The 20352-nt window shown below is 47.4% G+C and overlaps 1 protein-coding gene across 2 annotated transcripts in view; it reads right to left on the bottom strand.

Moving 5' to 3' along the window:
• Positions 1 to 20352, bottom strand: part of CLHC1 (clathrin heavy chain linker domain containing 1) — a 522096-nt gene that overhangs the window by 104797 nt on the left and 396947 nt on the right. For both annotated transcript variants that reach the window (XM_078649489.1, XM_078649488.1), the window contains one exon: positions 10099 to 10186. In XM_078649489.1, the coding sequence (XP_078505615.1) occupies positions 10099 to 10186 (88 nt within the window). The remainder of the gene's footprint in view (positions 1 to 10098; positions 10187 to 20352) is intronic.

Raw genomic sequence — 20352 nt, forward strand, 5'->3', positions numbered from 1 at the left:
CGCGCTATATCTCACTTGAAGAAATGGGTAGCCACAGCATTAACCACAGCTACAATTTGCATTTTATGACATTAGAGATTTATGACCCACTCACTGGAGAAAGGACAGCTGAACTCATGGGACTAGCGACTTACGAATGTCTCATGTATAAACTGAATGATCGACTAACCACATTTGACTTGGTATGTAATCCCTACTTGGAGTATAGTGAGACAATACTATTAAACTAATAGCCATCACAGCACTCCCTCCATACTTAACCGCCCACTAGGGCCAGAGACTCTTAAGTGAACATAACACGGCCTCCTATGTTATTGGAATGGTTGTTAGTATAGTTCAAAACATAGACACTGTCTATCCTGGTATGAGCCTGTGACGAAATTGGGAGTATTATATTGTGTGGTTGTGCAACCTGACTGTATAATACATTTACCAACCCCATTAGGACCCTTGGGTTTCATCTATCAAACGCTGAGCTAAATCCTGGGTAGCTGTGGCACTGAGTAGCAGGGCTAACACACAGGAACAAGTGTTAAGCATTTAAACAGCACCAAAACAATTGAAGAAGAAATCAACACGGCTCTAAAGAATTCCGACAACAATTTATAAAATTAGATTGTATTTTTATAAGAATTTAGACACTAGAACGAAAAAGATCCATCAGGAGATTTTGGAGATATAGATTTTACAGGAAATAACAAATCAGTACAATTTCACTCAACAGCGAAAAATCCTTAGCAAAGTCAACAATTGGACACTTTCAAACTTTTTCAAATAAAACGTAGGTAGGTGTCAAAGCAGTCGGTTTGAAGTACTTGGGACGACCAACTCCAGCAGAGGGCTAGTCTGGGGGACCAGCAAGGTCCCCATTGAAAAAGCAATCACAGACGTTTTGAGACTTCCTTATTGCGAGTCACAAAAAGTCGCAATTAGGAACTCGCAAAATGTAGCAATCGTACATGTTGCCCATGATGTACTGCAATTATATGGTTATGGCCTGTAGTTTGTAAATATGCGCCCAGGTACATCTGGGATCCCCACCTAAGATCGTACTTGTTCCAGAAGTGGGAGACATACTATAGATACTGCCAAAGTTATACCGAGGCAACGTCGATGTGCAAATATAAGGAGAAACAGGAAGTGCTGTTGCCGTAGAAATGATGGTACAAGTGGTGTTTGTGAGCCAGATGTTTAAGAAATGTGGAAGAGATAGATCAGTGGTTTAGGGAGGAAACTTAAGTGCTGATGGGGAAGTTACCCATTTGAGGAAACCTCAGGAGAGAACCTTTTTAGTCTCCTAGCCAATGCCTAACATATTACTCGATATATAGCAACGATTCCATGCCTACGTTGTGATTTGTAATTTTTGAAATTAAATGATGATATAAAAAAGTAAAGGAACAAATAAATAAGGAAAATAGGGTAGAAACATTTTCTCGTTTTCCTCATAAAAAATGTACAAATATTAGTTTACTATTCAAGTATTCATTAATGTCCTTTTTCAATAAAGAATAACACACTGAACCCTTAGAAGTAGAATTAATACTAGCAATTCCAGGCAAATAATTTTTGGGAAAGATTTTTTCTAAAACAGAGTGCAATACAACTTAGTGCAGATGTGATTAGCACAAAATCCAAGTCTGACATGACTTCGGACCATGGCTATGAATTACATTGTCTTCACCATTACAGTCATATAATTATATTACTTTAACTTTGGGAGCAAATCCGCTTTTTGAATGACCAAAATGGGGTTTTTAATTTTTTCTAAAAGTATTAATGAAGACGAGAGGGGGGTGAACATTTAGCTAGAAAAGTATTCACTGAGATGTTGATATTTTTCAGAAAAAGAGCACTTTTCTGGCTTCATGTGCTAGAAATACATCACACAAATATCCTCAAATGGCATATTTTATTGGGAAAATATACTGTACAACATTGCTGTAAAAAGTCAGGATTTGTACTTTCTTCTATAAGAGACAGTTCATGTTTAACACTTGCACGCACAGCTCTATACTTGTGCTGCAAAATAGGACTGCTGGTGGGTTAGGATAAACCACTGATTGTGCAAGGGGGGCCTTTCCTGAAACCCCCCTTCTCCCCCCCTCCACCTGACTGTTTGCCTGGTTCCATGCCCTAACAGCTTGTCTCTGCTGCCCCATAAAGCTTTACAAGCTGACTGAAGTTGTTTAACATATTTATAAGGCTAAAGGGGACCGCTGCTGTGGTAGGATTCAACCAACAGCAGAGTTTGTGAAGGGAGGGCACTTGACTGACATGACACTCCTCTTGAATGAGAAACTAGAACTGGCTGAGAAAACATTGGTCCAGCTGTCAGCTGAGACCATTGCAAGAGAGACAAAGACTCCAGAGAAGTCACAGACTAACCAGGGTCACAGTCAACCTGCACGTAGTCTTAGGGTCCCTCTCTAGGGAGGTCACAGCTGGGGAAGTTACGTGTTTCCCCGAGGGCGAGCAAACGTGGACCCAAAGAGTGAGAGCCTATGGAGCCAGAAACTTTCAGGACGCTAAGGGCGGCACTGATTTACTTGCTGTCCCCGCTGGAGATGTGCATTTGATGTCTAGCAATAGTCTATATTTTGTGAGCTGGGGGAAGAGATTCCCCAAACATAGTGTGGCCTGGAACTTCAACATTCTACCGTTTTTTGTTTTGTTTACCTCGCTAAATCGATTTGGCAGGTAAGAAGAAAATAAAAGAGAACTGTTTCAATGTGGGAGGCATTAATCAATCAATCATGACACTTATAAAGCGCACTACATACCCATGAGGGTCTCAAGGCGCTGGTGGGGGGGGGTGCTGCTAGTGATCGAAGAGAAAGTTCTTGAGGAGTCTTCTGAAGGCTAGTAGGTCTTGGGTCTGCCGTAGGTTGGTGGGGAGGGTGTTCCAGGTCTTGGCGGCGAGGTGGGAGAAGGATCTGCCGCCGGCGATCGTTCTTCGGATGCGGGGGACTGTGGTGAGGGCGAGGATGGTGGAGTGGAGCTGGCGGGTGGGGATGTGGAATTTGAGTCGTCTGTTGAGGTATGCTGGGCCGGTCTTGTGGAGAGTTTTGTGTGCGTGGATGAGGAGTTTCAAGGTTATCCTCTTGTTGACGGGAACCCAGTGCAGGTCTCTCAGGTGGGGTGTGACGTGGCTGCGGCGGGGGATGTCGAGGATCAGACGTGCCGAGGCGTTCTGGATGCGTTGCAATCGTCTCAGGAGCTTGGACGATGTTCCTGCGTAGAGGGCGTTTCCGTAGTCCAGACTGCTGGTTACGAGGGCCTGGGTGAATGTTCTTCTCGTTTCGGTGGGGATCCGCTTGAAGATCCTGCGGAGCATTCGGAGGGTGTTGAAGCAGGATGAGGAGACGGCGTTGACCTGCTTATTCATGGAGAGGGTGGAGTCGAAGATGACCCCTAGGTTGCGTGCGTGGTCGGTGGGTGTTGGGGCTGTTCCTAAGGCTGTCTGCCACCAGTAGTCGTCCCAGTCTGAAGGGGTGGAGCCGAGGATGAGGACCTCCGTGTTGTCGGAGTTCAGCTTCGGTCAGCTGTTCCTCATCCATTCGGCGACGGCCTTCATTCCTTCGTGAGGGTTAGTTTTGGCGGTGTGAGGGTCTTTGGTGAGGTAGATGATCAGCTGGGTGTCGTCGGCATAGGAGATGATGTTGAGGTGGTGCTGTTGGGCGACGTGGGTGAGGGGTGCCATGTAGATGTTGAACAGCGTCGGGCTGAGGGAAGAGCCCTGGGGTACGCGGCAGATGATTTTGGTGGCAATGGAGCGGAAGGGGGGAGGCGGACGCTCTGAGTTCTGCCAGAGAGGAAGGATGTGGTCCAGTCCAGGGCCTTCTCTCGGATCCTGGCGTCGTGTAGGCGTGTTCGTAGTGTGCGTTGGCAAACCATGTCTAAGGCGGCTGACAGGTCCAGGAGGATAAGGGCTGCTGTTTCTCCGTTGTCGAGCAGGGTCCTGATGTCATCGGTGGCGGCGATGAGGGCGGTTTCGGTGCTGTGGTTGCTGCGGAGCCCGGACGGCGGAATCCCAGTCCATGATGCTGTTCTCCTCGAGGAAGCGGGTCAGTTGTTTGTTGACGATTTTCTCGGTGACCTTCGCCGGGAATGGGAGCAGGGAGATGGGTCGGAAGTTCTTGAGGTCCTTGGGGTCCGCCTTGTGTATCTTGAGTAAGGCGTTGATCTCGGCTTGCTTCCAGCTTTCCAGGAAGGTTGCTGTACCAAAGGAGATGTTGATTACTTTCCGGAGGTGGGGTGCGATGGCTGTGCTGGCTTTGTTGAAGATGTAGTGGGGGCATGGGTCTATTGGTGATCTGGAGTGGATGGTGTTCATGATCTCGCTGGTGTCCTCGTCATTGATGCTGTTCCAGGAGAGCAGGCGGTTGGTGCAGGTGGTGGTCGTGGGGGCGGTGGTTGTCGGGCAGTCGTGGCGTTGAAGCTGTCGTGGATGTCGGCGATCTTGCGGTGGAAGAATGTGGCCAGCGAGTCGCACAGGTCTTGCGAAGGTGGGATGTCATTGGCGTTCAAGAGTTCCTTCACGATGTTGAAGAGCTCTTTGCTGTTGTGTGCGTTGTTATCCAGGTGGTATTTGAATGAGGCCCTCTTGGCGGCTCTGATGAGTTGATGGTGTCTGCGGGTGACATTCTTGTGGGCTGCGTAGCTGTCCGGTGGTTGTTCGCGGAGCCAGTTCTTCTCCAGTTTTCGGCATGTTCATTTGGAGGCCTGGAGGCTTCGGTGAACCAGGTGGCTTTTTTGTTGGTGTGGCTGTTGGAGGGTGTCTTGAGCGGGGCGAGGGTGTTGGCACAGTCGTTGATCCATTGTCTGAGGTTGCGGGTGGTGGAGTCGGTGGGTGGGCTCTGGGCGAGGGTGGTGGTTAGCTGGTCTTCTGTGACCTTGCTCCAGCAGCATCGAGGCATCTGTTGGGTGCAGTGGTGCGTGGTGGGCTTCCAGGAGGTGAAGTGGAGGCAGTGGTACGCGGTCCAGTGGGGTTCAGCGGTGTGTTTGAAGGAGATGTGGGGGCTTGCGGTGAAGATGGGGTCAAGCGTGTGGCCGGCGGCGTGGGTGGGTGTTGTCACGAGCTATCTGAGTCCGAGGTTGGCGAGGTTGTCGATCAGGGTGGTGGAGTTGGAGTCGTTGTTGTTCTCGAGGTGGAAGTTCAGGTCCCCGAGGTGGATGCAATCCATGGAGACAAGGGCGTGTGTGCTGATGAAGTCGGTGATGGAGTCGCTGAACTGTGGTCGGGGTCCGAGGGGTCTGTAGACAAGGGTTCCTCTGATGGTGGTGTTGGGGTCGGTGTAGATCTGGAAGTGCATTGGTTCGGCGGTGCTGAGGGTGTCGGTGTTGGTCGAGACTCTGACGGTGTTCCTGTGGACAGTGACGATACCTCCTCCTACGCCGTTGGTGCGGTCCCTACGGGTGACCGTGTAGCCTTCCAGGATGGCTATGGCGATGTCAGGAGCTGAGGTGAGCTGAGGTGGGGTTCAGCCAGGTCTCCGTCAGGAAGGCGACGTCGGAGGAGGTAGAGTCGAGAAGGTCCCAGAGTTCGACGGTGTGTTTGCGGGCGGAGCGGGTGTTAAGGAGGAAGCATCTGAGGTAGTTGGGTCCCTCAGTTGGTGGTTTTGCGGGCCGAGTGCTGGTGAAGCTGCAGTTCCGGCAGGTGAAGGGTCCTTGGTTGCGCTTCGGGGTGGCCTGGTAGCAGGTGTGTTCTCGTCCGGGGTTGAGTGCATGGAGGGTGCTGGCATCGTAGCGCTGTCGGGCATTGTGGTGTTTGCGGGAGCGAGAGGTTATGGCGCTGGGCGCGGTCCAGGCGGGGACTGGCGCAAACGGGCTTGCATAGGCGCGCCAGCGGCGCGGCAGCACAGCGGCCGCCATAATAAGGGGAGGTGGGAGGGAGGAGCAGCTGGGGGGACGAATGGAAGCGGGGGCGGGGCCGCAGGGGCCACAGCGGTGGGAAGCGGGGCCGGCGAGGGCACAGAAGGAAGATGGGCACAGCGGAAAAGGGGGGAAACAAGTAATGAAAAAATAACTGAACAAGCAACAAGCACAGTGAATACAGCTAATCAAGCACACAAATGAGCACAATAAAGCAATAAACACGGCAGAGAAAGCAATCCTAAGACCTACCACTGCCACCAGGATGAGGCACAGGTGGTAGCCTGCGGGTGGAGGCGGGCTTCGAATTCACAGCAGCTGGGCTGAGACGCGGTCACAGTCCGGGGTGAGAAGAATAGTCCTGCTGATGGGTGCCCTGAAGTTTAAGGGTTGACAAGTGGTGAACTGACCCGGCTATGATTCATAACTTCACTGCACTGGGATTTGCAGGACAAAAACAGTGTTCAAAGACACTGAAGAGATTCTTGGAGAGCCTGAATGGGAAAGTATGCCTTTTGAGCGAAAACTGGAGAATACAGAGTGAAAGGTGATTAAATTGGAGAGGACAAGTGGCAGAGACCATGGTGCAGGAGAATAAACCTGTATGGGCTTCTTGCAGTAGAAGCCATGGTGACACTCAACAAAAGGAATAAGTTACTTAACAACCTATGAAGAGGCACCACTCTTGGGGCAGCTGAGAACTCCGGCAGAGATTTCAGCAGAGGCCCTCGCTGGTAAAATAGTGGAATTGTTGGCTGACTTGACATAACGGGTCTAGAACAAAGTGGAGCAGATGGAGTGGAGAAAAAGGCATATAGCTTCCATCCCTACGCCTTGAAAATCCAAGTCAGTAGTCCGATGTATGTTGCTGGCGGGGAAATCTGTGGACAGAAAGACTAAATCCTATGCAAGAGAATTCAGAATAAATCAGTGCTACTTCAGAAGATGCAACTCCTGTATTTTCAGACATACATTCTGTTTGAGTAGGCAGGAAAAGGGCTCTGGTGGAGCTTAGACGAGTCATGGTGGCGAAAGGACTCAAACTCTGTGAGCTTTTCTGTGTGACTAAGAGTGTAGCATAGTGTGAGGAAATGTAAGCTTCCTTCGTCAACTCTACAAGGGTCTTCCTCAAGAGTTAAGGCCCAGATTGAGGAAGAGTTTAGTTCAGGTGGGCGGTGCTGGAGAGTTTCGGATGTTCTTCAGGATGGGTGTTAGAAGGTTTCGTGCTCAGTGGGAGCTTGGGAATACTGCTAAGTGGAGGATAAGAAAGGGGCTTCCTATTTGGTGATGGTATTTTGGATTCTTCTTCTGCTTCCATTTCCCTTTCAATGGTCTCCGCTGAGCCAAAGCCACTGCTGAAGAGAGCTACCCACATATGGAAAAGTTCAATTGAAACCTCAGTGGTGTATTTATATCAGGTTTTTGTTACTTAGGCTGCGTTAGATGGCATTGAAACTGTCAACAAATATAAAATGACTGTTACATCTTCTCAGCCAAATTACTTCCTCCTCATGGCATACAGCATGGCCTTGAGCTTCACCTTTCCTTACTCCTCAGTACTGCTGTTTGTTTCCAACTGTCTTTATACAGGTACGTATTGAAATCAATTGGTTTACTTTTTTCCTACCACTCCTTCTGAGAGGTGAGAGGCTGCAATATACAGATCATCACCGTTTGTACAACAACTAATGTAACTTTTCCACCTTCCATCTATTTTTCCTTGCTGTGCCATCACGTTTAAGGAAAATACTTGCAGCATCCCATACTGTGTCATGCACTCAGTAGTTATTAGTATGTGGCCTTGTTTTTGCATTCCTTAACGAGTGCCTGCAGACTGAACACGCATTACTAAACACCTAGCTGTGATTTCCAACTTACTACATACTAATTCTCAGGGCATGATCAGAATTGTTCTCTATCGTGTATTATTCCTTCCAGGCTGGATAGAGAATCATCTGAATGAGAGCCAACTATCGCTGGCAGATAGAAAAAGTAAATGGGAGGTAGTCCACTCCTCATATCATGCCCTTATAAATTATCTTGCTTTCAGTTCCACTATTTTTAGTTTACACTTCGACAACTAGGTAGGAATGGAGACTGAAGCATATCATTATCCAGCAGAAGCTAATTCTCCAAAGACAGGTGATAGAGTCAGTAGGTTTTGACTCTGCTCCGCCTTGAATCTGAATTACTCAATAGAGGGACAAAAGGTTGTGAGGACCTAAATCCTGCTTCTATCTTTTCATCCATCTGTCCAACTGTCTGTCAGTGCCACTGTCTGTCTGTGAACCTGCTTCTGTGTTGTTGGTCTGTTTGTGCCTTTGTGTGTCTCTGTGTGTTTTGTGCGTGTGTGTGTTTGTGTGAGTCTCCTCTAGTTGTTAGTCTGTATATATGTGCACCAGTATGTCCTTGGACACCTGCAAGTCTGTTGATCCATGCGTATGGGAGTGAGTGTCTAGGTGTTGATCTGTTCATGATTTGCTGCCTGCAAGTCTGTTGAATTGTCTGATATGGGGAAGTGAATGTGATCTATGGTATTGCGCCTGGATGGTGTGCATCCCTGCGTGCATGCAGCAGACTCCGTACTGTGACTCATACTGTTTCCACACTCTGTGGCATGGATGGCGTGTATCTCTGCGTGCATGCAGCAGACTCCGTACTGTGACGCATACTGTTTCCACACTCTGTGGCATGGATGGCGTGTATCTCTGCGTGCATGGAGCAGACTCTGTACTGTGACGCATACTGTTTCCACACTCTGTGGTATGGATGGTATGTATCACTGAGTGCATACACCAGACTCTGTACTGTGATGCATACTGTTTCCACACTCTGTGGTATGGATGGTGTGTATCACTGAGTGCATGCACCGGACTCTGTACTGTGACGCATACTGTTTCCACACTCTGTGGCATGGATGGTGTGTATCACTGAGTGCATGCACCGGACTCTGTACTGTGACGCATACTGTTTCCACACTCTGTGGCATGGATGGTGTGTATCACTGAGTGCATGCACCAGACTCTGTACTGTGACACAAACTGTTTCCACACTTTGTGGCATGGATGGTGTGTATCACTGAGTGCATGCACCGGACTCCGTTCTGTGACACACACTGTTTCCACACTTTGTGGCATGGATGGTGTGTATTACAGAGTCAATGCACCAGACTCGACTCCGTACTGTGACGCATACTGTTTCCACATTCTGTGGCATGGATAGTGTGTATCTCTGCGTGCATGCAGCAGACTCTGTACTGTGACACATACTGTTTCCGCATTCTGTGTCATGGATGGTGTGTATCTCTGAGTGCATGCACCGGACTCCGTTCTGTGACACACACTGTTTCCACACTTTGTGGCATGGATGGTGTGTATTACAGAGTCAATGCACCAGACTCGACTCCGTACTGTGACGCATACTGTTTCCACATTCTGTGGCATGGATAGTGTGTATCTCTGCGTGCATGCAGCAGACTCTGTACTGTGACACATACTGTTTCCGCATTCTGTGTCATGGATGGTGTGTATCTCTGAGTGCATGCACCGGACTCCGTTCTGTGACACACACTGTTTCCACACTTTGTGGCATGGATGGTGTGTATTACAGAGTCAATGCACCAGACTCGACTCCGTACTGTGACGCATACTGTTTCCACATTCTGTGGCATGGATAGTCTGTATCTCTGCGTGCATGCAGCAGACTCTGTACTGTGACACATACTGTTTCCACACTCTGTGGCATGGATGGTGTGTATCACTGAGTGCTTGCACCAGACTCCGTACTGTGATGCATACTGTTTCCACACTCTGTGGCATGGATGGTGTGTATCTCTGAGTGCATGCACCGGACTCCGTACTGTGACGCATACTGTTTCCGCATTCTGTGTCATGGATGGTGTGTATCTCTGAGTGCATGCACCGGACTCCGTTCTGTGACACACACCGTTTCCGCACTCTGTGGCATGGATGGTGTGTATCTCTGAGTGCATGCACCGGACTCTGTACTGTGACGCATACTGTTTCCACACTCTGTGGCATGGATGGTGTGTATCACTGAGTGCATGCACCAGATTCCGTGCTGTGATGCATACTGTTTCCACACTCAGAATAAATTTCAATTCGCAGTCGACACATTTAAGACTCAAAACATTAGCTCTGCTACACACAGACTTTACACAATGCATTATATTATGAGAGAACACCAGCCAAAGGTTGTTTTTACCTTTCGATATAGTCCATCAAATCATCAGGTTCTTTGATAATTCTAGGGTCATCATCGTCAAATACTCGTGGAGGCATCTGGTCATCTTCTAAGTTTTATATCAGATGAGGAGAGATTAGGAGCACAATTAAACCAGTCATGTTACAAATTACACTTGATTATTAACACAAACACATTAGGTATCAAATGTTTATTGAACCTTGTGATCATACCTGGAAACCTTAACGTGGTACCGGGCACGGAGAAAGACTTGAAGCCATAAAATTTTGCAGGAAGCTGCATATCATTTTGAATGAATAATTCTTTAGCACAATATCCAATGTATAGTCATTTTATAGTTATTCTAGTCTCTAATCCCATCGACCTATATAAGGCACCGACTTTACGCTTTACACACATTTCTGGTTGAAATCCTTCATTAGAAACTAGATAAAAATATTCACTATGCTCCAAACAGTTTAACTTATATGTCCCAGCCCACTTATACCTCCAATTTCTTTGTAATGTAATTTTCGGCATCCACAGGGCTGTGTACCTTGCGACTCTTTAGAATTACATTGGAAAACACCTTATGTTTTTTAGTCTCTACAAAATAAGAACTCTAGTTTCCTTGTTTTGTAACAATTCCTACTTAATTAAAATGTTAAATGCTCTGGCGACTGAATGATAAAACGTAATGCTGCTTCGAATATGTCCACTTGTTAGGGCACCGAGGGCAGTAACAGGGGCATCACCATATTACTCAACTCTGTACGAGTGTCAAGGGGTTGCACATTCTATGCACCATAGGTGACACATATACCCAAAATCATGCAAAGCAAACTGTGTTCAAGAGTATATATATATTTTTTTAATATTTCTTTATTATGAATTTAACAACCATACGACGGATCATGAATAATGCTCAGTATTACAATAGTCAGTATCAACACAGGGTACATGTTTCCAGTTTATACTTTGCATGGTACATCGTAAGCTGCATAACTACAAAGAGATGATGATACAACTGCTAGCTATTGTTTGAATCCAAGTAAAAAAGGAAAAAATAACATTTATAACATATACAATAATGTAAACGTAAGGGTGTGCTCCCTACAGGATGTTGTATGCGGTCGGAATTAATATGTGACAAGAAGGAGAAAATAGGTGACTATGGCTACCCTAGGCGATTCCAAGTCCAGTATAAGTGGGGGAGGGTGGGTGTGAAGGGGAGGTAGGAGTTTTTAGTTTTTTTGCCCGTCCGTGGGGTGCAGACAAGGAATTCCGCGTATTCCCTCAGTACATGGTAGCTTCAATGCATTCTGCAGTTCAGGAGTGAGGGAGGGCAGGTAGGATAAACAGACGCGGAGGCTGAATATATTTTCCCAAGGTGTGCTTTTTAGGTCTCGTGGCGATTACCGCGAGAAAGCGCGGTCTCGCCAGAGACCTATAGTCACCGGCTCAGCTTCCCAGGAGAGAAGAGATGGCCACGCGCATCTTCAAGAATCGGATCGGAGCGGGCTGCGCGCGCGTGTGCACATCTCCTGTCTCCTGGGAAGCTCCAACACACACAGCCACACCTCCCCCTGCTTTCGTGCACAAACACGAGCGCACACACAGAGACACACACACACGAGCGCACATACATGCACGCACACATACAGACACCCCCCCGCCGCCGCACACATACACACATAAGCGCACCGAGACCCCCGCGCCGCCCCCCTCCCCTTCCCCCCTACAGGACCCGACCAACGCATTTACCCATCTCAGACGATTGAGCGGTGTTTTGTCGGAAGTCCTCGTTATTTTCATTTCGCCGATGCCAGCTGGTGGCCGCTCTATATATTTTGAAACATCAACCCGGTAAGGTTTGTTTAAGTGGTTTCATTCTTAAACAAACATTAGCGGGTTGTTGTTTCAAAATATATCGAGCGCGTGCATTTTTCAATTTAGATCAGCTCTTCGCGGGTTGTTTAGCAGTTCCCACCGCGGTAAAGAGGGCAAGTTTGCCACCATTATTTCCTTGAATTAGGGGAAGGATTACGTTGTGCGTTTTTTTTTTTTCATTTCACAGACGCCAGCTGGTGGCCGCTCTATATATGCATGTGAGCTGGGAGTTAGGTTTTGTACACGTGAAGACAGGAATGCACCAATACCCTGAACCAGGGAAGGCAGAGTTACTGTGAAGCTCGGCCCGAGTGGCTTCAGAGCCCGGGTAGGGCACAGGTGTTTAACTGGGTTGCTGTCCTGTCGGATGTGAAGTGTGCCGCCATTCCTGACTTTTTTATCAAGCATCATTTGCTATCTGCTGACAACGATGGATGCGAACTGCATGTGCAGTGCCAGAAAACAAAGTTATCGGACTAAAAAGCTGCCACTAGCTTACCATCTCGTACCTGTTTGAGACACGTTGACTGCTCCTTTTGTGTGTAATTTCTCGTGACTCAGGATGGGCCTCGGAAATTGGGGTAGTAGTGGTACACGTGCTTCCGATTACATTCACATTAGCCACAAAATACACCCCCGCAATCTAGTGAGGTTTGCTTTTTTGCTTTTATATTCTTTCTGCCAATAAGATCTTTGAAAGTATTTCACTTTTTTCACACCTCAGCATCCAGCTCTGCGGACCCTAACCTACCGTGGTATTCATTGCTCGCCAGCGCCACAGAGCTGTTTTCCTTGGCAGTGTCTGTCTTCTCCAGTAACAGGAGTGACTATTCAGTTTTGCAGTGGTCATTCTGGTCCGAGACTCATGTTTGTGCATGTGAAGATCACTTAGACTTGGTGAAGTTCTATTTATAAAACAACAACGTTTAGCCACTCTAAATGTAATTAATTGTATTTGCTTGAAGAAAACGTTTTAAACTGCAAAATAAACGCTAGTATGATTATTGCTGCCAGACTATAGACGTTAATTAATGTCACTCCATCGTGATCCACCCCCTGAAAGAAAAGTTCACCACCACCTGACTCCCCAGCACTGCATATCCTGTCTCCAGTTTAAGGCTGATCGGGTGAGTTCTCATAACTACTTTTCCCAGCGTGCATTATGTTGCCCTTCAAAGCTTGGGTCCAGACTGGATGTCCACGGCGAGTAAGGTGTCTACCCTGATAAAGAAGTAAGCACGTCTGTTATTGAGAGAAGACAGATACGTGTTGTTGGTATAACGAGTGCAACTGTAGAAAGTAATGCTTGGCCTTAACATGAAGCTATACATCTGCATCCTACGACTCACTATGATCTGTGCCCTTTGGTTTATCAGGGCTCGAAAAATCGAAAAAATTGTACTAGTCCTGCAGGACTAGTACCTTACAAAATGTCCTAGACCTAACTGCAACCTACTTGACCTCCGTCTGTGAAAGCGGAGCAAATGTGACAAGATAACAAGATTTAAATGCATCTTTATTGCTCATTAACTTTGTGAGCAATAAAAATGCCTTTAAATCTTGTTATCTTGTCACGTTTGCTCCGTTTTCACAGGACAAAAGTTGTTTTGTTTTCTTACTCGCCAGAAAGGGCGAGTTGGACCTAAAAACAGCTCGACCTTGATAAATTTACTCGACTATGCGAGCGGTCGAGTGGAATTTTCGAGCCCTGTTTATGAATCCAATACTGCACAGAGGGGAGTGTACGTGAGTCCACAAGAGGAATCTAGCCCCCCACCTCATCTCTGGAATGACCCCGCCCACGTCTAATTATTCTCGTCTGAAGCTGCTAACGTTTCTGTTAACGGTATGGCTCTTTCTTGTTTTTGAATGCCAAAAGAATGTGTACTATACGTATTTGTATGTGTATATTAGTACACGACTTTACACGCGTTATGCTGTGCTGTCCTCGCTGGGAACAGTGGCTTGTGGGGAGGGAGAAATGTGTGCGTGAGGCGTGAAGCAGTTTCTTTTAAAAGCATTTTTCTAATTCACGTATATCACAAATCATATTTAATGTCTCTAAGTATAACAAACGGAGATGCTTTTTTCTAATAAAGTCTTTTGTAGGACACCATCTTACTCCATTTCCATTTGAAGCCGTTGACTGTGTGTGGTCCTATCCAGCCCTCTTTTGCCTGTGTTAAGTTTTTTGGTGCATGTGGCGCAGTGTGCGTGTACAGTGCGATATTTGACCCCTACACCTGCCATCAGAGATGTAATGTGACAGTTTATTTCTTGTTCAGACTTAAATAGGTTGCCCTTTCAAGCTTATGCAACTTACTTAAATGATCTCTTGTTTGGCTATGAAGTGGATATTCACCCTGACAGTACATGCTATGCGTTGCCAAGTTTTTTTTCAACCTTGGCTCGAAATATGTGTGTTAACAAAAATCTACTAAATAATATTTTTCTGTTTTCTAATGTCACAATTATTGTGAGTGGATCCCACGACCCATGTCTTTTAACATGGAATGTGAATTGGAATATAATTGTTGAGAAGCTTCTCTTGACATGAAATTTAAATTTAACAATAAACATCAAAATAGTAAAACTTTGAAAGGTTAATTATGGACGTTCGCTGGTGGAGCAAGAGTTTTGTTGCCCTTTTAAGGAATTAGTTACTTACCTGTACACTATAGTTCTCCAGTATTATCTTTCATAGATTCACATGCTTGTATCTTCCCCGTCGTCATGGTGGGAGTCTCACGGTAACAGAATGACCAAGCAGTATCATAGAGAAGAAAAACTGCATAGAAAATCCCCATAGGGGCTGTATTATTTGGTAACCAGACCATATCTTTGTTTGGACCAAAAGCCAGCCAATCAGCATTGCTGCCCTGCCCTCACACTCCCCAGCAGAAGCTTCCTGCCTCAGATTTCCGTCCCCGAGTGAGAGACATGGATAAATACCGAGAAACAGGATCTGCCTGAGAAACGGGGAGGCGGGCGGGCGCATGTGAATCTATGAAAGATAATACTGGAGAACTATAGTGTACAGGTAAGTAACTAATTCCTTCTCCAGTATTACATCTTTCATAGATTCACATGCTTGTATCAGAGTAGTAAGCAGTGCTCACCAAATTTGTAGCGTTTCCAGGACAGAACTAAAAAGGAAGCTCTGCCGTAAGACAAAGGTATAACAATACACATCAGTATATAAGAAATACGATAAATGCATGTTGACACATAAATCAAAGTATTGCATAGACAACAAATCATGCCATTATGTCATACCTTACTGAAAAAGACGTTTCAGAACAGCTTGTCCCACTGCCGTGTCCTCTTTCCACGCAGTGTCCAGACAGTAGTGTCTCGTAAATGAGTGCACGCTCTTCCACGTTGCTGCTCTGCAGATGTCAGGCAGCGCCACTCCTGCAAACAAGGCCATCGAAGTTGCCATCTTCCTTGTGGAATGTGCATGTACCTTAGAATATAGCGGCTTCCCCGCTTTTTCATGACATTTCAGGATAGCTGAGGAGATCCATCTGGCAATACTCAGTCTTGACAAAGGAAGACCCTTCCTTTGCCCTTCAAAAGCAATGAACAATTGCTTGGACCTGCGGAACGTTTTTGTCCTTTCAATGTAGAACTTTAGGCATCTGGAAATGTCTAAAGAGTGTAAGGCTCTTTCTGCCTCCGATGAAGGATTGCTGAAAAAAGTAGGCAAAATAATGGGTTCATTGCGGTGAAAAGATGTTGCCACCTTGGGAATAAAGGTAGGATTTGTCCTTAGTATAACCCTGTCTTGACGAAATTGTAAGAAGGGTTCCTCCACTGAAAAGGCCTGGATTTCACTAACCCTCCTTGCTGATGTTAAGGCGAGAAGGAGGGCCGTTTTCCATGACAGGAACTGCAAATCTGACTTGTGAATAGGCTCGAAAGGAGGCCTCATAAGCTGCGATAGTACTGTGTTGAGGTGCCACGGCACAGGAGGGCGTTGGATGGGTGGATAAACCCTAAAAAGTCCCTTGATAAACTCCTTTATTATTCTGGAGGACCAGAGAGATGGTTCATTTGGCTTCCGCCGGAAGCGCGATATTGCTGCCAAGTGTACCTTGACCGAGGCATGCGACAGACCTGCCTTAGATAGCGACAGCAGGTAAGGAAGGATACCTTCAGGTTGTACTTCAAACGGATGCAAGTTTTGTCTGCTGCACCAATGGCAAAAACGGGACCATTTCGCTGCATATGTTTTGTTTGTTGATACAGCTCTAGCTTGTGAGAGAACATGTCTGCATTCTTGCGAAATATCTAGATTTTGAAACTCCCGCTCGTGAGGTTCCATGCTGACAATTTTAGAGATTGCAGATTCGGATGCAGAATTTGCCCTTCTTTCATGGAGATGAGGTCTTGAAATGTCGGGAGCTGGATTTTTTCGCCCCTCGACAAAAGAAGTAGGTCTGAAAACCACGCCTGTCTCGGCCAGGCTGGTGCTATCAATATGATCCGGCACGGTTCCAATCTCATCTTGCGCAGTATTCGCGGTATCAACGGGAAGGGAGGGAACGCGTATGCAAACCTTCCTGTCCAATCCATGTGGAATGCATTTCCCTTGGAGCCCTGTTGATGGTATCTGGACGCAAATTGAACGCACTTTGAGTTGTTTTGCGTTGCGAACAAATCTAATGTGGGAGTGCCCCACCTTTGAAACAGGACGCGAATCTGAGTGTGGTGTAGTTCCCACTCGTGTGTCGCCTTGGTAGTACGGCTCAGGGCGTCCGCCCGTGTGTTGAGGACTCCCTGGATATGCTGAACCTGAATTGAAATTCCGTTGGTTATGAGCCATTTCCAGATTCTTTGCGCCAATGTCGACAGTTGTTTGGATCTCGTTCCGCCCTGCTTTAGTAGGTAAAACATGGTAGTGGTGCTGTCCGTTTGGATCAGTACTGACGATTGGCGTATTCTGGGAAGAAATGCTTGAAGGCCTAGGAACACCGCTTTGAGCTCCAACATGTTTATGTGAAGCTGGGCTTCCCAGTCTGACCAAAGGCCCTGAATTTCCAGCTCCTGAAGATGCGCACCCCATCCTTTCAGCGAAGCGTCCGTTGTCATCACGAAGTCGTGATCTAGAGGAATGAAGCTCAAGCCTTGATCCAGGTTCTTTCGAATCTTCCACCATGACATTGCCACCTTCATATGGCTCGTGATGGTAATGCGATCCTCGAAGGTACCTTTGGCCTGGACCCACTGCTCGTCCAGTTGTTCCTGCAAAGGCCTCATTCGAAGCCGACAGTTTGGCACCAGTGGGATGCAGGATGACATCATCCCCAACATGGATTTGTATATCCTCACTGAAGTGGACCTTTTTGCTTGAAGAGCTGCCGTTAGCCTCATGATCTTTCCCATTCGTTCTTCGGAAGGGTAGGCTTTCCCTGCACTGGTGCATATCCATGCCCCCAGGAACTGGATGCCCTTGGCCGGAGTCAGCGAGGATTTCTCTAAGTTGGTCTTCAGGCCCAATCGCTGAAACAGCCGGATGCAGCTCTGAAGAGATGTTGCTGCATCCCTGAAAGATGGACCTGTCACCAGCCAGTCGTCCAGATATGGGTAAACGTAATGCCCTTGCAGTCGTAAATGGGCTGCCACCGGGGCCATGCATTTGGTGAATACCCTCGGGGCTGACTTGAGTCCGAATGGCAGTACCTTGAACTGGAAGTGGCGACTCTCCACGACAAATCTGAGATACTTCCTGTGCTTCCGAAGAATTGGAATATGGAAGTACGCATCCATGAGATCTAAGGAGGCCATGTAGTCGTTTTCTTTTATCAGTAGAAGAATTTCTTGTAATGATAACATTCTGAAGGGTATCTTTTTTATGTATCGATTTAGATCCCTTAAGTCCAATACCTGTCTCCATTTCCGGGTTTGTTTCTTTTTGATGAGGAAGAAATGCGAGTAAAAGCCTCTCCCTCTGAGATGTTGCGGCACTTCCTCTATGGCTCCCTTTTGCAGAAGCGAGAGAACTTCCTTCTGCATTTCCTGGCGATGTTTGTTGAGCCTGAGTACTGGGGGTTGATCCGGAGGTATTTCCACAAATTCCAGAATGTGGCCCCTGCTTATGACATCTAAAACCCATTTGTCCGATGTAATGGACATCCAGTTGTTGTAAAATTGAGACAGATAGTGGTCTTTGTCGTGGATCCGTTGTGTGGGGAGCGCCGGCCTGAAATCATTGACGTCTATTAGACTGCTGAGGTTTACCCCTGGCGTTAGATTTGCCTCTGGACTGTTGTTGGTAAGAGGAGTTGGAGGACCTGAATTGGTTGTTAGTGTTATACTGTCGATATCCTTGCTGATTATACGGCTGATATCGGTTGGATTGAAAAGAGGATCTTTGATTAAATTGACCTCTTGAACCTCTCTTCCGAAAGGACTGAAACCTTCCTTGCTGAAGCGATCCCAGCGCTCGAGCTGTGTCCGTGTCCGACTTTATGCCTTGCAACGCCTCATCGATATGCTTTCCAAATAAGTTTTCACCGTCAAAAGGCATATCAACGATTTTCGCCTGCACCTCTGGACGAAAAGACGTCGCCTTGAGCCAGCCCTGCCTGCGAAGCGAAACCGCTCCAGCCATCTGCCTGAAGGCCATGGACGAAACATCCATGGCGATGTCGATAGATTCGGCAGCAGATTTAGATCCTTCCTTAAGTATGGCTGCCGCTTCCTCCTTTCTATCCTCTGGGAGAGCAGAAAGTATGGGTTCTTAGAATTTCTTTGTGCCGCCTGCGTCACAACTGATTCAGGCCTGGGGTGCCCAATGAGGCAGGCTTTTGTGGACTCTGGGGCTCTGTATTTCTTGTCAATGCGGGGAACTGAAACCGCTATAGACGCAGGTGTTTTCAAAATCTTCAGTCCCTCCTCCCAGATGTGAGGGATAATTGGAATAGAGCGAAGCGACCTCTTGTTTTCATCTTTGAAGTCATACAAGAAACAATCCGTCTGTTGTACCTCCACATCCAGATTGAATCTTTTGGCCGCCCTTTCCATGAGATCATGAAAACCTCCGATATCTTGAGGAGGGGAGGTAGATTTGAGTGGTTCAGGCGATGCAGTCGATGGTAAAATGTATTCGTCCCATTCCTGTCCCGAAGCATCCTGAACGAGTTCTCCCTCTTCGGGCTGCTCATCCTCGTCGGATTCCGTTAGGTCGTCCCTTATAGTAACAACCTGCGGCGATCTCACCCCCTGTTCTTGGTGAGCAGGTGCTTCAGGTGTCTGAGAGGAAGGCGTCTGCCTAGCTGGTTGCGAGGAATTCACCTCTGGGAAGCGACGGTAGTAGTCGTTCAACATCAACCTAAGATCAGAGACAAGGTTGAGGGGTATAGACATCGTCTCCTGATGATCTTCCTCCCTCGAGTCCTCATGCTGCTCCTCCTCTTCTTCATCGTAATCACCAGATTCCTGAAATGACTCATATCTGGAAGATTGTGGTCTGTCCTTGAAGGAATAAACCTCCTCTTCATCCGTGTCTTGGCTCTTTATCTGCAGCTGAGAAGGACTGTAGGCGGCACCTGAGGACTCCTCGCCATCTGAGTCCTGCTCTAGCAATGAGGACGGCGGCAAAGGTGAAATCTTTGTCCATGAGGTGAACTCTGCAGCTTCACTGATGGTAGATGAACCTCTTGTAGACTGAAAAGACCGGATCGAGATCATGGTCTTCGACTGCGGTGATTTGAATGCTTTTGCGGACGATAGCACGATTTTCGTCGACGGAACCGTCGTCGACGGGACTTTCGTCGACGGAACCATCGTCGACGGGACTTTCGTCGACGGAACCATCGTCGACGGAACCATCGTCGACGGGACCTTCGTCGACGGGACCTTCGTCGACGGAACCATCGTCGACGGAACCATCGTCGACGGGACCTTCGTCGACGGGACCTTCGTCAACGGGACCTTCGTCGACGGGACCTTCGTCGACGGGGCCCCCGTCGACATCTTCGACGTCGAACCTGTCGTCGACGGAGTCGTCGTGGTCGTCGTCGACGGCCTGTTCGTCGACATTGAGATTTTACTCGTCGATGTTGTAAGCGTAGACGTCGCAGTCGTCGACGTAGCTTTAGACCTTATCGTCGACGAAGCCATAGTCGTCGACGAAGTCGTCGTCGACGGAGCCGAAGTCTTCACCACAGGCCTTGGAGCAGAAGCCAGCGAGCTGGTAGAGGGTGCAGACCCAGGTTCCTTAAGACTGGACTGTTTCACCACAGGAGTAATAGGAAGAGATGAGGTTAATTTCTCCTTAGGCTTACTCTTTTTAGACTCCACTCTCTCCACAGAAACAGAAGCCTTTCTTTTCTTGGGAGTTGAATGAGAAGATTCCCCCTCAGAATCTGAGCCTGATGT

The sequence above is a fragment of the Lissotriton helveticus genome, chromosome 6 (genome assembly GCF_964261635.1).
Source record: "Lissotriton helveticus chromosome 6, aLisHel1.1, whole genome shotgun sequence".
Lineage (NCBI taxonomy): Eukaryota > Metazoa > Chordata > Amphibia > Caudata > Salamandridae > Lissotriton > Lissotriton helveticus.